At 35.3% G+C, this 17,228-nt stretch overlaps 1 protein-coding gene across 6 annotated transcripts in view; it reads left to right on the top strand.

Moving 5' to 3' along the window:
• The window catches only part of LOC126820655 (zinc finger CCCH domain-containing protein 14), a 355,618-nt gene that overhangs the window by 117,809 nt on the left and 220,581 nt on the right, over positions 1 to 17,228 (top strand). For 5 of the 6 annotated variants that reach the window (XR_007680058.2, XR_007680057.2, XM_050548757.2 and 2 more), the window contains exon 8: positions 7,030 to 7,139. Coding sequence is in view for 3 of the 6 variants with exons in the window: in XM_050548757.2 (XP_050404714.1) it covers positions 7,030 to 7,139 (110 nt within the window). In the remaining 3 variants the exon portion in view is untranslated. Of the gene's footprint in view, positions 1 to 7,029; positions 7,140 to 13,331; positions 13,495 to 14,863; positions 14,998 to 17,228 lie in introns of those variants that run through there. The other variant, XR_007680059.2, reaches the window with a different exon arrangement.

Raw genomic sequence — 17,228 nt, 5'->3', positions numbered from 1 at the left:
TGACAGTTGAGTATGAATTTTGTGAAAATCGCCCCTTCGTTCTCAAATAGCGTAAAAATATGGTATATCAAGGTTGTATCAAGATAATTTTTATCCGATTTAAAAAACCGTATTATTATATTACCGTTCCACCCTAAGGACAGTTGAGTATGAATTTTGTGAAAATCGCCCATTCATTCTCAAATAGCGTAAAAATATGGTATATCAAGGTTGTGGACCCTATAGAGGTCACAATTTTTATCCGATTTTGTTGAAACTTGAAATGTAAGTTTATAACACAAAGATCTCACTTCCTTTCGATATATGCGCATATCGAATTGTAATTTCCTGAATTATGGCCCTTGATTGTAGGAAAAATCACTTTCTTGTTAGCTTGTTCTCTATCCATCTCTCGAAAATGTGGGCGTATCCTGCCTGGCAGCCGCTGGTTCAGTATTGTATAATAATTATAATGTGAGTTAAATGTTTATATATGAGTAGGTATTGTAACAAGGGTCATACCAGAATTAGATGTACATGTATTGCCAAATAGATGTTATTTAGTGTAAAGTTATTTACATTGTTGAGACTTAGTATATATGAAAATTTATTTTTATTATGGATAGTTAGCAACTTTTATGATCAAATTTTTACTTTGATTAAAATGCACTTTGTTTAGGCTAGATATAATCTTATAATTATATGGATTTATTAGTTAATGTGAGATTTACAAGTAGGTAGGATACATTGTCTTATTGATAATTATTTTAATGTACAGTAAGCATGTAAGCGTATAGTTAAACCAGTAAGAAGTAAATTTTATTTATGTACATGTATCAGTACAGTGTCTTATTTAAGTTATTTCAATGGACATTAATTAAGCTTATCTAATCAGTTGAAGTTAAACTTTATTTTATGTTTTTGTATTAGGAATTTTAGGTATTGAGAATATGGATGTATTGAGAATTTACCTCTTATATCAAGTACACTACTGGTATTTCATATGATTACACGTACAAATAGCAGATGTCTTTTAATTTAGAGCTGAGTTCAGCTCTAGCGGGAAGGTGACCATATATGACCAGGTAGAATTAGAGCATAGTTAATTTGAGGCCCCAGCCATTATAGATTAGCCTGAAGCCTAATCAAAGTCAACTCTGTAATTATATTAGAGAGACATTGTTTCATAAATTATTATCTATTGTCCAGTTAATCCAGTATAAATTAAGGTATTAAGGATTATAAAGTTAGGGTTACTAAGAAACAATGCTAAGGTATAAAAATCCTGAAAATTGTATATTAGGATAGAAGGCGAGAACCACACAGGCAGGCAAGGGACATACTGAAGGGCAGGTCTCTGATAAGTTATTTCTTAGATGCTGTTCCTTATTAAGTTACTTAGCCTGTGGGTCAGTATTATGTATATATATTATCATTGTTAAATATTGTTACAGAATATAAGATTATACTAAGAGAAGTGAGTTATTGAATTATTGTATGTTCAATCGTACACCCCTAACTAGATTGAACATACAACCCATCGTCGAAGGTTGGACCATAAGCAGGTCCATAAACCCCGGATGATATTAGCCTAAACGTTTTAATTTCTTCTGTAGTTTCAAATTCGCTCATTAATCATGTAGTTCAATTCTTCAAAAGACATCAGACAGATCAGGGATAATTGAAAGGGATTGGGATTCTATAGTGAACAAGCCAGTGAGTCAGTACATTCTGGCTTTGGAGCTCGGTGAATAATTAGAGTGGTTCATATGGAATCTGCGTATCCTTTTTTTTAGTTTATTTTTTCACGAATTTGGGGCTCGTCCACAAAAGGGGTCTATAGAAAATTTTCATTCAGTCGTTTTTTGGTATATCCACATGTGATCATTAATTCTTTTTCATTTTTTCGACCCTGCAGACATTTCAACATACCATAGATAAAAATAGATAACATTCAAGTAGGAAATTCTTTGATCAAACTCTCCAGTAAAGTAAAAAATCTTTGAGGTTATTTAGGTAGTAACAACAGCATATGAACCATCTTACTAAAACATGCTACTATCATATCAAGAAGATTAGTAGTATTCGTCATCTTCTCACAACTGAAGCCACATCTACACTCGCTCGCTCGCTAATTTTGTCACGATTAAACTATTGTAACAGTCTCCTCCTCAGCGTCTCAAAAGAATTATTACAAAGGCTGCAAAAAATTCAAAATTCAGCGGCTCAACTAGTCAAAAAAATTCCTGTTAGATCCAGTATAACCCCTGCATTAAAATCACTTCATTGGCTCCCTATCGCTGAAAGAATTGACTTTAAAATTCTATCTATTGTGTATCGTTGTTTAAATAGAACTGGTCCTACATACTTGAATGATATTTTCAGACTTTACAAACCACCAAGAAATCTTAGATCTCAGTATCAACTTAACTTAGTTGTGCCTACATGGAAATGGAAATCATTTGGATTCAAGTCCTTAGAAGTTGCAGCTGTAATTAGGTGGAATTCTCTACCTGTATCTCTCAAATCTGCCCCGTCACTAACTACATTTTAAATCCTGTTTAAAGACCTATCTGTTTGACAGTTCATACAGATGAACTACCTGTATCTGTCAAATCTGCCCCGTCACTAACAACATTTAAATCCTGTTTAAAGACCTATCTGTTTGACAGTTCATACAGATGAACTACCTGTATCTCTCAAATCTGCCCCGGTCACTAACTACATTTTAAATCCTGCTCAAAGACCTATCTGTTTGACAGTTCATACAGATGAACTACCTGTATCTGTCAAACAGATGAACTACCTGTATCTGTCAAATCTGCCCCGTCACTAACAACATTTAAATCCTGTTTAAAGACCTATCTGTTTGACAGTTCATACAGATGAACTACCTGTATCTCTCAAATCTGCCCCGTCACTAACTACATTTTAAATCCTGTTCAAAGACCTATCTGTTTGACAGTTCATACAGATGAACTTTTACTTTTGTTAGCGCTTTGAGCAGACACTTTGTTCTGGAGTTTAGCGCAATATAAGAATCCTTATTAATTATTTATTACGCATGCTCTCCAGATAAGAATATGATGGTCACCGTTTGGCATGACTGGTGGAATATGTCTAGCCTCGTTCTTCAAGTCCCTTGTTACAAATGGCACTAAAATGCACTATGGTACACGATTCGTGTACCAATAGTAAAATGTTTATTTTATCTTAGATATTTGATATCAGAGCCCCATCTTTTCCCGGTAAGATCACAACATCAATGTTGATTTAAATTGACAAATAATTCGTGTTTTCAATGTCGAAGACTTGGATGATATTGAGCTAGAGACTTGACTACTTAAAGCAGAAATTGCAAATTTTCTAAGAAAGTCAAAACGTAATTATTTCTATGTCTTTTGCTCAATAGGTTGTCAACTCACAATTATACGATCATAGGTGTCATTCTCACACTAAAAACTCATTACACAGGAAATAATAACACAATTACCTCCCAATTACCTCCCTTGTTTTCTATTCTCCACCATGGAGTAGCTTTTTTCAAACGTTTGAAAATGAAGAGAAAAATGATATTTTTGCCAATTTCTCAGCTGGCAATAGTGAATTATAGGATTAATAGGATTATTCTTTAACAAGGTAGGACTGATTATGGATACCATCTATTTTCAGGCTTTATTTTAATAAATTTTAAAAAAAATATAACTTAAAAATTTGCAATTTCCGCTTTAAACTTTACCCTCCACAACGTCCACAAGATTTTTTTTTTAGAGTGATCAAGTGCCATAACTCTGTCATTAATTATCGGAAATCGTTGGAAATCAATAGGCATCTTCGTCGCATGACCTTAAACCATGTGTATAAATTTAAAGTAAATCGGATATTAACTTTAGTTTATAGAGCATCAACCAGCAATTGTGGATGCCGGACCGACGACAATATACGACCACATTTCAGTGGGGGCGTATAAAAATTGTATTTTAAAATTTCTTTAATCATAAATCATCAATTGACCGCAGGCACTAAACAAGGCAGTTACACTATGCAATTGGGGGGGGGGGGCATCACTGAAATGTTTGCCCTGGGGCGCCACATAGGCTTGGGAGGGCCCAGTATGAACATAGGAGAAGATCGCTGCGACCATTAATAACACCAGTGCTACAGGTGGGATGTTGTTATTGGCATTACACTGGCTGAACACTTCTTCATGAACCGGAGATAAGTTATTTACTGTCAGTGCGGGGGGTTGGATGCCCGAATGGTTAGCACATGCACGCTGTATCATAAGGTCTGTCATTGAGTCAACTGGCATGGTTTGAAATCCCCGATTGTACATGACAAGGAGTAGGGTCGCCTGTCCAACCTCATGGGTTTTCTCCGGGTCCTCCGGTTTCCTCCCACTGCTAATTAAAGACCCCTATGAGCAAGCAAATTATTTAAATAAAAGTAAACCATATGTTAGTCCCAAAATGACCTAGTTTTTGAAATGGACGTTAAACCCCATTTCTCTCACTCTACTCTCAGTTAATATCCGATTGACTTTAAATTTATACACAGTGTTTAAGGTCATGAAACGAAGAAGCCTATTGATTTTCAGTGATTTCCGATAATTACTTCCAGAGTTATGGCCCTTGATCAATTCAAATAATTTGTGGTCACTCTAGAGGTCAAAGTTAATATCCGATTGACTTTAAATTTATACACAGTGTTTAAGGTCATGAGATGAAGAAGCCTATTGATTTTCAGCGTTTTCAGATAATCACTACCAGAGTCATGGCCCTTGTTTACTTCAAAAAAATCTTGAGGACGCCCTAGAGACTAAAGTTAATATCCGATTGACTTTAAATTTATACACAGTGTTTAAGGTCATGAGACGAAAAAGTCTATTCATTTTCAGCAATTTTAGATAATTACTGCCAGAGTTCTGGCCCTTGATCACTTTGGAAAATCTTGTGACGCTCTAGAGGCTAAAGTTATCATCCGATTGACATCAGATTGATACACAGAGTTTAAGATCTTGAGACGAACAAGTATATTGATTTTCAATGAATTTTTATGACTTGAACTGCTAAATCCATGATGTTAAAAGTTTTGTATACTAAACATTAGCCTTGGGCAGAACTTTATAAAAACCAAACAAATTCTAATGGTTTTCTGATAATAACTTAATGAGTTGTTACTCTTAATCAGATTTTAATGTATTATAAATGTTTCATTACCGAAAAAAGTAAAAATATGGGACAACTCTTGTTGACTGCCCGGGCGATTTAGCTGCTGTGGGCGTATGTTTCGTTGCCTGGCAACTTATCTTTATCATGGGTTTTAATGGCTTAACACTCATTAAAGATACATTATGGGAGATTCGATAACGAGTTGGCAGTTCTCACTATGCTAGTTAAAAACTTGGTAATGTAAAGGCAATTTGCTGAAAATTTCATTCAAATTGATCCACATTGAACCGATATCAACATTACTAAAGTCGGTACGATAAACAGCATAGTCTCGATTTAATTGTTAAATCGTGAAGGAAAGTTATGCAGTAATCCACTAAAGATCGCAGGCTAGCGATGCCATCAAGAGTTGATTATGATCTGGATAGGTTAATTAAAGATACATTATGGGAGATAAGATAAAGAGATGACAGTTCTCGCTATAATAGTTAAAAACTAGATAGTGTAAAGGTAATTTGCTGAAAATTTCAGTCAAATTGATCCACTATGAGCCGAGAAAGAAGCGGGTGAAATTTTTGCATAGTCTCGTTCATCATTACTAAAATCATTAATATAAACAGCATAGTCTCGATTATCCACTTTTTCTGATTTAGTTATCAGTGGCCGTTAGCAGCATATAGGAATCTAATCAAGCCAACATCGAAGGCTAGCCTTGACATCAAGAGTTTATTATGGTCTGGATAAGTTAATTAATGTCTAATTGATAATTTAGATAACATTTCAGGCCTAAAGAAAGACTTGTAATAAGCAGATTTTGCTCTTGCATAATGCATGTTTAATGTCTAATTAAAAATTTAGATAACATTTCAGGCCTAAAGAAAGACCTGCAAGGCTGACCTTAAAAATATCTTTGTTTCGCCTAACGCGACCGACTAACTAAAACCACCCCCGACTTAAATTATTTTATTGCACTTTTCCACGATCTTTTTATTTTATTTTGTGTGTCAACCTGAAATATATCATGAGAGTTATTTCCCTATACTATGGCTATGGTTTGATTCATTATTGAACCTGGTTGATCAAGACGAAAGCGTCATAGGTGTCGCTTCTCAACAAAATGGTTGCAGACGAATACACGTCCATTCCCACGAAATAATTCTGCCTCTATGTCTGTGGTGCGTAGTTTTAAACATGACGACGATATTTTCAATATCCGTTTTCGAGAAAAATGAAAGCACAACGCGCACTATCGTTAAAAACGTGTTGAAGGAGTTTCACACTTCAAGTTCGTGGCTAATCGTATGCGAGTCGGGCATCACGAAAAATCCCGATGTCATTGATTTGTTTGCCAATAAAGAAGACGAATGTTTCCACCCGGAAAATTATTAAGCTGTCAAATTAGCTCTTAAGTTTAATAAAAACTTTCAGTTCGTTACTTTTTACGTCAGACCCCAAATTCATTAAACAAAATTAATGAATCTGTAGTATACAGCTAATAAGTTTTCTGTATTGATTTCTCTGACTTTAAAAAAAAATCTGAAAAAAAAACCGACCTACCGACCCTTCTCCTCGATTGTGGGTCGGGTTTGGTGAAACAAAGATATTTTTAAGGTCAGCCCAATAGACAGATTTAGCTCTTGCATAATTTATGTTTAATCAGTGTTGCATCTTTCTAAACAAAACATCCCTGTTTCCATGCTGATAGATCAGATGACCCTTCTTAAATCAACACTATTGTTCACTATACCATAACCTATCATCATGGCAAATTTGATGCTTTTACCATAAAATGCACAATTATTTCACTGTTTGGATAAAATAACATTTAGAAATTAAATTGATTGTTTTTGTTAAAAACCACAAAAATTCATAATTTCAGGTCAAGTGTACCTAGATTGTTACAAGCAAATAAATCTTTATTATTGAGAGCTGTAACAGAAGCAGAGAAATCAATAACAGTGAAAAGAGCTGTTAGTAAACCATTTAAAGGTAAGTAAAAATTTGTTGAATGATTTTGATTTTGTTGATTTGAATATTTTATTAGCTAAAAATGTAACAGTTTATTTTAACCATTTAAACATAAGTAAAAATTTGTCGAATGATTTTGATTTTGTTGATTTAAATATTTTTATTAGCTACTAAATATAATGTAACAGTTATATGTATAAGGAGTTAGTGTGGTATGACAGTCATCAAAACAGCTCCCGTAGGATTTGTATGCTAAAATTGATTATTTTGTTGTTTTGAGTTTATTAGGGCCCAAGCTATCCATAAATGTCAGGGTTCAAATTTTCAGACCCTTGGACCCCTCTGGGAGAGGATTTTTAAATCGGGACCCCTTTGAACGAGATTATAGGTATTTCTCCTCCAAAAAAATGGTTGGATTTTCATGATCTGAAGTTCATTCTGGTGGTGTTTTTCATCGTGCCGATCCCATCTATGATACACTTAATGCGATCGGAAGTAGTTTTCAAAAGAAATCCTAACAAGCCAGAAGTCGCCAAAAACGAAATCAACGAAATTCCTATCATCCTCGTCCCCTTGCACATCCCTTATCATACTGGTACGCTCCCTATCAAAACCCTTGCACAGAGATGTACATGGCTATCGCCTCCCAAAAAATGGCTGGATTTTCATGATCTGAAGTTCATTCATTCAGAGGGACCCCTTTGAACGAGGACATGGCTATCTCCTCCAAAAAAATGGTTGGATTTTCATGATCTGAAGTTCATTCTGGTGGTGTTTTTCATCGTGCCGATCCCATCTATGATACACTTAATGCGATCAGAAGTAGTTTTCAAAAGAAATCATAAGCTAGGAAGTCACCAGAAACGAAATCAACGAAATTCCTATCATCCTCCTCCCCTTGCACATCCCTTATCATACTGGTACGCTCCCTATCAAAACCCTTGCACAGAGATGTACAAGGTCAACCATTATTCCGGAAACTGCACCACTGCTTATGGAAGTTCTAGTAAATAATATTTGTAAATTGTGCTATTTTAATATCAGAAATATAGGTAAAATACGTAAATTTGAAACTGTAGAGGCCACTATAAGTCACTTGTTAATTCTCTGGTCACTTCTCGATTAGATAACTTTAATTCACGTTTAGTTGGTTTACCTTTAAAGCTTATAGATAAATTACAAAAAGTACAGAATACTGCGGCTAGACTTGTTACTTTAACTAAGAAATGTGACCACATAACTCCTGTTTTATATAATTTACACTGGTTACCTGTTAAATATCGAATTGATTTTAAGATTTTATTACTAGGGTGACCCGTGCACTCTACAGAAAGTTGGTCTCGACACGGCTAAATGTGCACACTTAAGTTGTGTGTCTCGAACTGATTTCTGACTACCCCGCACTCCCTTTGAGTCGATAAATAGCCATGGCACGTGCAATTCTCTACAAATATATCAACTATTACAGCCGTAAAAAATCTATTGTTGACGATTTTGAATAGCAATAAAATTTAGCTTCTTGGTTATTACAGCAGCTTTAGAAATTATGTTTGTTTTATTTTTGTCCCCCGCCTTTCGAAGAAAGCAGGGGACTATTAAAATGGGTCTGTCTGTCTGTCTGTCTGTCTGTCTGTCTGTCTGTCTGTCTGTCTGTCTGTCTGTCTGTCTGTCTGTCTGTCTGTCTGTCTGTCTGTCTGTCCGTCCGTCCGTCCGTCCGTCCGTCCGTCCGTCCGTCCGTCCGTCCGTCCGTCCGTGGTCCGTCCGTCCGTCACACTTTTTGGGACACAATAACTCTCCTTCTAATTGACCTAGAATGTTCAAACTTGGTGTAGGTGTTTATTAGGTCAATGCCTTGATGGAGTTCGAAGATGAGCATTTTCGGCTTCGGGTAAGCAGAGATAAGCAATTTGATTGGTTGATGCTTTGGGACACGATAACTTTAGTTCTAATTAAGTGAGAGAGATGAAACTTGGTGTATAGTTTCATTACATCAATACCTTGACTAAGTTCGATAATGAGCATTTTCTGCTCAGGGTAAGCAGAGTGATAAGCAATTTGATTGGCCAAGACTTTGGAACACAATAACCCTCCTTCTAATTGAGCTAGAATGTTCAAACTTGGTGTAGGTGTTTAGTAGGTCAATGCCTTGATGGAGTGTGAAGATAAGCATTTTCTGCTGAGGGTAAGCAAAGATAAGCAATTTGATTGGTTGATGATTTGGGACGCGATAACTTTAGTTCCAATTAAGTGAGAGTGATGAAACTTGGTGTATAGTTTCATTACATCAATACCTTGACTAAGTTCGATGATGAGCATTTTCTGCTCAGGGTAAGCAGAGCGATAAGCAATTTGATTGGCCGAGACTTTGGAACACAATAACCCTCCTTCTAATTGAGCTAGAATGTTCAAACTTGGTGTAGTTGTTTATTAGGTCAATGCCTTGATGGAGTGTGAAGATAAGCATTTTCTGCTTAGGATAAGCAGAGATAAGCCATTTGATTGGTTGATGCTTTGGGACACGATAACTTTAGTTCCAATTAAGTGAGAGTGATGAAACTTAGTGTATAGTTTCATTACATCAATATCTTGACTAAGTTCGATTATGAGCATTTTCTGCTCAGGGTAAGCAGAGTGATAAGCAATTTGATTGGCCGAGACTTTGGAACACAATAACTCTCCTTCTAATTAACTTGGTGTAGGTGTTTATGAGGTCAATGCCTTGATGGAGTGCGAAGATCCGCATTTTCGGCTTAGGGTAAGCAGAGATAAGCAATTTGATTGGTTGATGCTTTGGAACACGATAACTTTAGTTCTAATTAAGTGAGAGTGATGAAACTTGGTGTATAGTTTCATTACATCAATACCTTGACTAAGTTCGATGATGAAAATTTTCTGCTTAGGCTAACGAGCAATAAGCATTTTGATTGGTCAAGACTTTGGAACATAACAACTCTTCTCTAATTGAGGTAGAATGTTTAAACTTGATGTAGATGTTCGTCTTGACTGAGTTCAATGATTAACATATCGAGCTAAAGCTAAGCAGCGATAAGCAATTTCCTGCTTTGGGACAAGATAACTTTGATTCTATCTTATAGAGAGTGATGAAACTTAGTGTTTAGTTGATAATCAGTTTGATTTCTGGATACTTTGGAAAAAAACAGATGTGCGATTAATTAATATGTGTCATCTATTTATTTGGGGATTTCGGCGGGGGACATCAGCCTCACTGTTGGCTTGTTTAAATTGCTTTATCATTAACTGTACCGTTAAGAGCCGCATTGTTCTAGCTTTCTGTTATGTTTTGTAAAAAAGTAGTCCTGATTATCCCAACCTGTCAATTAGACGTAGAATGGTCGATAGACTGGTTAAGCGAGACTAATTTCAAAACAAGGGCATGTAACCTATCTTTTACTCAAAAGTGTCTGGATGTTATGGACGACACTTGGAACCAGTTTTCAGTCTATTATTTATAGATGATTAATGGTCATAGCTTATTAAGTACAACATGATCGTTTATTTAGTGACTATAATTGTGTGAAACTGATTTGAGGCTTGGCATATATATAAATATTGTGGCGTAATTGTCGAGATATTTCGAGATATTTATTTATGGTGGGTCACCCTATTATTACTTACTTTTAAATGTTTAAATAATTTAGCTCCTGTTTACCTCTCAGATCTTTTAGAACTTTATACACCTGGTCGAACATTACGTACATCAGATAAACTACTTTTAAAGCCCAAAACTGTTCAACTAGTCTCTTATGGTCAGCGCTCTTTAAGTTATCAAGCACCTGTTTTATGGAATAATCTACCATTTAGTTTAAGATGTTGTACATCTCTATATTCTTTTAAAAAACAACTTAAAACACATTTATTTAAATAGGCTTTTAACTGACTCTGTATACAATCGTTAACATGTCCATAATCTTGTTGTTTATGTGTGATTTACATGGTCACTTTGTAAAGTGCCCCTGAACATGTTATATGAAAGGGTGCACTATAAATATGCTGTAATAATAATAATAATAATAATAATAATATAACCAATTTCTGTGAGTTCAGTTAAAACACAAGGGTCAGACAGAGTAAGATTCTGCACAGGAACATACATGCCTTTGTCCAACTGCCAGCCAGTTTGTTCAATGGCAGGAAGGTTCAGGGATCTGGTCACGTACGACTTGACGCGCCCGGCGGTGCAATTCACAGATTCACTAATTATCACGCCTTCGAAAAGTTCTTAAAACAGTTGATTACAGAGTCGTCACCATCAAGCTTAAGTTATGCACAAACCCATATTTTTATACGCCCACCTGTCCGTCCGTCCACAATTTGTTTGTGGACACTCTACAGGTCACAATTTTTATCAGATTTCAACGAAATCTCGGTTCCTTTCAATATTGGCATGTATTTGACCGTAACTTCATGGATTATGGCCCCTGATTGTATGAAAAATCACGTTTTTAGCTTGTGGACCCTATAGAGGAAACAATTTTTATCCGATTTTGTTGAAATGTAAGTTTATAACCCAAAGATCTCGGTTCTTTTCGATATACGCGCATATCGGACCGTAACTTCCTGAATTATGGCCCCTGATTGTACGAAAAAATCTCGTTTTTAGCTTGTGGACCCTATAGAGGTCATAATTTTTATCCGATTTAAAAAAAACATTTTAGTATATCACCGTTACACCCTAAGGATGGCTGAGGTCGAATTTCGTGAAAATCGGACCAAAACTGACTAACAAAATGGCTGCCCATCGTTCTCAAATAGCGTAAAAATATGGTATATCAAGGTTGTGGACCATATAGAGGTCACAATTTTTATCTGATTTTCTTGAAACTTGAAATGAAGTTTATAACCCAAAGATCTCAGTTCCTTTCGATATTAGTGCATATCGGAACGGAACTTCCTGATTTATGGCCCCTCATTGTACGAAAAATCGTGTTTTTATACACCCACATTTTCATATGGACATATTATGCAGTCGCCCCTGTCCGTCCGGACGTCCACAATTTGTTTGTGGACACTCTACAGGTCACAATTCATATCCGATTTTGACGAAACTTGAAATATAGGTTTATCTCCAAAAGATCTTGGCTGCTTTCGATATTGGCATGTATCAGATCTAAACTTCATGTATTATGGCCCCTGTTTGTACAAAAAATCACGTATTTAGCTTGTGGACCCTATAGAGGTCATAATTTTTATTCGATTTATGAAAACGTATTATTATATCACCGCTGCACCCTAAGGACGACTGAGTTCAAATTTCGTGAAAATCGGCTCAAAATTGACAGACAAAATGGCTGCCGTTCGTTCTCAAATGGCGTAAAATAATGGTATATCAAGGTTGTGGACCCTATAGAGATCACAATTTTTATCCGATTTTATTGAAACTTGGTATGTAAGTTTATAACCCAAAGATCTTGGTTCTTTTCGATATTCGCGCATATCGGACCGTAACTTTCTGAATTATGGCCCCTGATTTTACTAGAAATCGCATTTTTAGCTTGTGGACCCTATAGAGGTCATAATTTTTATCCGATTCAAAAAAAGGTATTATTATATCACTTTTACACCCTAAGGATGGCTGAGTTCGAATTTCGTGAAAATCGGCCCTAAACTGACAGACAAAATGGCCGCCCTTCGTTCTCAAATAGCGTAAAAATTGGTATATCAAGGTTGTGTATCCTATAGAGGTCACAATTTTAATCCGATTTTGTTGAAACTTGAAATGTAAGTTTATAGCCCAAAGATCTCGATTGCTTTCGATATTCGCGCATATCGGACCGTAACTTCCTGAATTATGGCCTCTGATTGTACGAAAAATCTCGTTTTTAGCTTGTGGAACCTATAGAGGTCATAATTTTTATCCAATTTAAAAAAACGTATTATTATATCACTGTAGCATTACCAAATGACGTGACGCCAAATTCAATGACAACGTTATTTTGGCAAAAAGTTGTCTAAAGACACTGCCTAAAGCTACCTCAAATAATAATGAAATCATTTAAATTTTGCATACTGTATTAACAATAGAATTAACTTTTTAATGATACCGAACATGTAAACTTTGTTTTTATTGATGACACGGAATACTCTTGGGAAGTTGACCCATTTTGTTTAGTGAAAATACCACGTCAAAATGCGTACCGTCTTTCCGTTGAGCAGTCACCTAAAAATAGCTTGAGTTTTCTTATTTTACGTCAGAATGAGATCATATTTGGCAGCCAAGCAGACGAAGATTCCCGCAAGACAACGCAACTTCCCTACGGAAATTGATTCTATAGCAGACGACACATTGAAGAGTCAAAGATTGCGAAGCGAAATTTTACACAGTTTTGGTGCTGCGGCTCGTAATTTTTTTGAAGAGGTATGTATTTTATAATATCTTCTTAAGTTATATACACTGAATTAGTTTATTAAAAACCATATTAGTCAGTATAAAACGCGATCTAAATAGACCGATGAGCGTCAAAACGGTACTAGTTCTATGCGGCCATTTCAAGTGTGTTTTGTCACGTGACGCGCTGGCAATAGTTTTATTTAGCAGCCCACTATTCTTCCGAGTTTTAGATACAAAACGCAATTTATACCCATCATGAAATACATCATTAAAACGACAATTAAATTATCTATAAGTATAAATTGGTAAAGTTTTATAAAATTGTTGATGGTTGTAGAATGAACGAGTTGAAGATGTGTTTACGGCAAAAGAAATAACATCAATTCGATAACGTCAAATGCATTGTTGTTACGTATGTTGTTATTGAACTTTTTGTTTGTTTTCATTTTTTTTGCTTTCATTTTCTGCAAATATTTGTAACTGTAACCAATATTGTAACTTAAATAAAACATTGATGATCATGGAAGAAGGAATTTTAAAAAATTATATTATCAAAAACTTGCAAATGTAGTTTATTATGTACGCGACCTTAGGCCACTTGGACTTAGGCCTACCTTATAAAAATAATTTTTTATACGCCCACATTTTCATGTGGACGTATTATGCCGTCGCCCCTGTCCGTCCGGACGTCTGTCCGTCCTTCCACAATTGTTTGTGGACTCTCTACAGGTTACAATTCTTATCCGATTTTTTTGAAACTTGAAATGTAAGTTTATAACCCAAAGATCTCGGTTCCTGTCGATCTTCGCGCATATCGAACCGTAACTTCCTGAATTATGGCCCCTGATTGTATGAAAAATCGCGTTTTTAGCTTGTGGACCCTATAGAGGTCATAATTTTTATCCGATTTAAAAAAACGTATTATTATATCACCGTTACACCCTAAGGAAGGTTGAGTTCGAATTTCGTGAAAATCGGCCCAAAATTTACAGACAAAATAGCCGCCGTTCGTTCTCAAATAGCGTAAAAATATGGTATATCAAGGTTGTGGACCCTATAGAGGTCACAATTTTTATCCGATTTTGTTGAAACTTGAAATGTAAGTTTATAACACAAAGATCTCAGTTCCTGTCGATATTTGCGCATATTGAATTGTAATTTCCTGAATTATGGCCCTTGATAGTAGGAAAAATCACTTTCTTGTTAGCTTGTTCTCTATCCATCTCTCGAAAATGTGGGCGTATCCTGCCTGGCAGCCGCTGGTTAAATTTTTTCTTGCGAACTTGGCCTAGCCTTCATTTAACAGAAAATTATCTTACTAGTTAGATAATAAATTCTACTAAAAAATATAATTATTTAACTAAGTTAAACAATATTTTTCCTCTTCTTTACACAGATGGTGAAATTAAAAAGGAAAAAACCCAAAGATTACATAGGAAGTTTTGCTGATGCTGTTGGCATTACTTTAATAAATTTAGAAATTTGTGAGTTTCCTGCAGTTCTGGGCCCTTATTCATGAAAACTTAAATTAAGATACAATCGAAATTTTAAGAAATACTGCAATTCGATTGGCTGACCAATATGCAAATTGGATATATGCAAATTGATTTTATTGGTCAGCCAATCGAATTGCAGTATTTCTTAAAATTTCGATTGTATCTTAGTTTAAGTTTTCGTGAATAAGGGCCCGGGATCTAACTAAAGGTGTGGTTTTAGACCTCTATAGAGGAGTTTGTGAGAAGGAAAGGATAAAAAAATCATACAACTTATAACTTTGGACAGGTTGGATAAAAAAGTTAACCAACATACCCAACAATGTACACCCAAGTGAAATTCAGAAGTTTATTGAAGATCTGCACAGTAAGCGAGATAATTTGAGATGTAGACGAAAAGATGCAGAAAGGATCAACTTAGATATCTCTAAATTTTGTTTCTCTTCACTAAATTTGGTAACTGAAGATATCGGTACTGGTGCAGAGGAAAGTACTTTTTCTATAGTCAATAATTTAGATAGTGAAATTACAAAAAAGAAGAAATACATATCAAGACTTAATAACAAATCTGCAAAATTGAAGAAATCTTTTATCGACCTAAAAATCAAGTATAGACCAAGAAATGTAAATGATAGGGAAGAAAGAAAAAATGACAAACTCAAGTAACTCAAAAAACAAGTATTGAATTTACAAAAAGAAATAAGATCTTTACAAGTAAATAACAGAAAATTACAAACCAAATGCGTATTTTGGAAGAGAAAATACAAAAGAGTTCTATCAAACGAAAGTCAAGAGAAGAGGTTAAACAAGCTTGAACAAGAAATCACATCAATCAACACCCGTTATGCTTTGGAGGAGAGTGAAGTACATGTACCTCCATGTACGTTGACTGAACAGGGGATATTTTCAGATGATTCCCAACGATGCATTAATGAGCTCTTGTCGTACAAAGTGGCTACAGATAAAATTCCCGGAGTTATTGAAAGTGTCCTGAAACATATCGTCCACAGATCAATAGAAAAAAGTAAGACAAACTGTTCTTTATGTTTCTGATGAAGGCCAGTACTTGGTGAAAAAGATGTATGCTGATTTAATAAATTCATCTGAACATTTTGGTATTCACAAAGATGGAACATCGAGAAAAAAAGAAGAAGATTTTGGGAAACTCACTTACACTGTCAAATTCAGATGTGCTGCCCCTTGGCTTTCGACATGTTGCCACTGAAACTGCTCGAATTATAACAAGCACCACTCAAACAGGATTATCGGAAGTTGCATCATGTGGACAGACTGCTGTTGTGACGGATATTGTAAGAAAGCTCTCTTACAGGGCTGCCAATGAAAAGTTGTCTAATCACCAAATTACAGAGTGGAAAAATGACTTGTTAAAAGAGTATGATGCTGAGGAAGACAGGAGTACAATCTACTCATTTTATTGCATGGTTCATGTTCTTCTGGGCTACCATTTCTATGCAGTGAAACATCTAAACCGTATTCAGAAAGAATTAGAAGATAAGGGAATTAAACTTGGAAGAGACCAGACAGTTTTATACAGACAAGAAATCGCAGGAGTGTGGACTGTTCGATTTATTTCCAATTTATTGGGGCCTGTTCCTGATGAGAAGAATGGTTTAAGAGAACGATGGTTAGCATACTGTAGAATCCACAACATCAAGTCTTTAATTGGAAGTTATAAAGACAACAGATTTAATTGTCTCTTTGAAACATCTGCCCATGTGCTATTCCACAGGAAAGACATACTTAACTTCTTCAGTGATCTTCAAACTTCAAACTTGAAGGTAAAGTCAGCAAATCTCGAACTGATGGATGGTAAAATAGTTGCCATAATAACTTCGTTGGCTTCAGTTTATTTCAAGATCAGTGGTCCATACTGGGATGCTATGACTAGTGGAAACTGCAACTACCCAGTGCTTCACGTTTGAAAAAAATAGAGGAGCCATAAAAAGCTCTTCTAAACTTACAACAGCTGAAAATCGCTCCTGCAAAAATAGCACTTCTCAACTCAAAATAGAGGAGCAATCCATTATTTAGAAGGACCATTCATGTATTTCATGCTATACTTTGACCATAGATGAAGCCATTTATTGACCATTAATACTTAGAAAATAAAGATATGTGTTTTGATATTTATTAGAATAAATAAAAAGAAAAATGAAATTTCAATATCAATCTTTCTCTCCTATACTGACTTGATGCAGTCTGGTTAAAACACAGATCCTATTTCGTTTTTATAGTTCAAAATTTCGT

This window comes from Patella vulgata, chromosome 5 (assembly GCF_932274485.2).
Source record: "Patella vulgata chromosome 5, xgPatVulg1.2, whole genome shotgun sequence".
In the NCBI taxonomy this organism is placed as follows: domain Eukaryota; kingdom Metazoa; phylum Mollusca; class Gastropoda; family Patellidae; genus Patella; species Patella vulgata.
The sequence above is the reverse complement of the archived record's forward strand: the minus strand, read 5'-3'. Positions and strand labels throughout refer to the sequence as shown.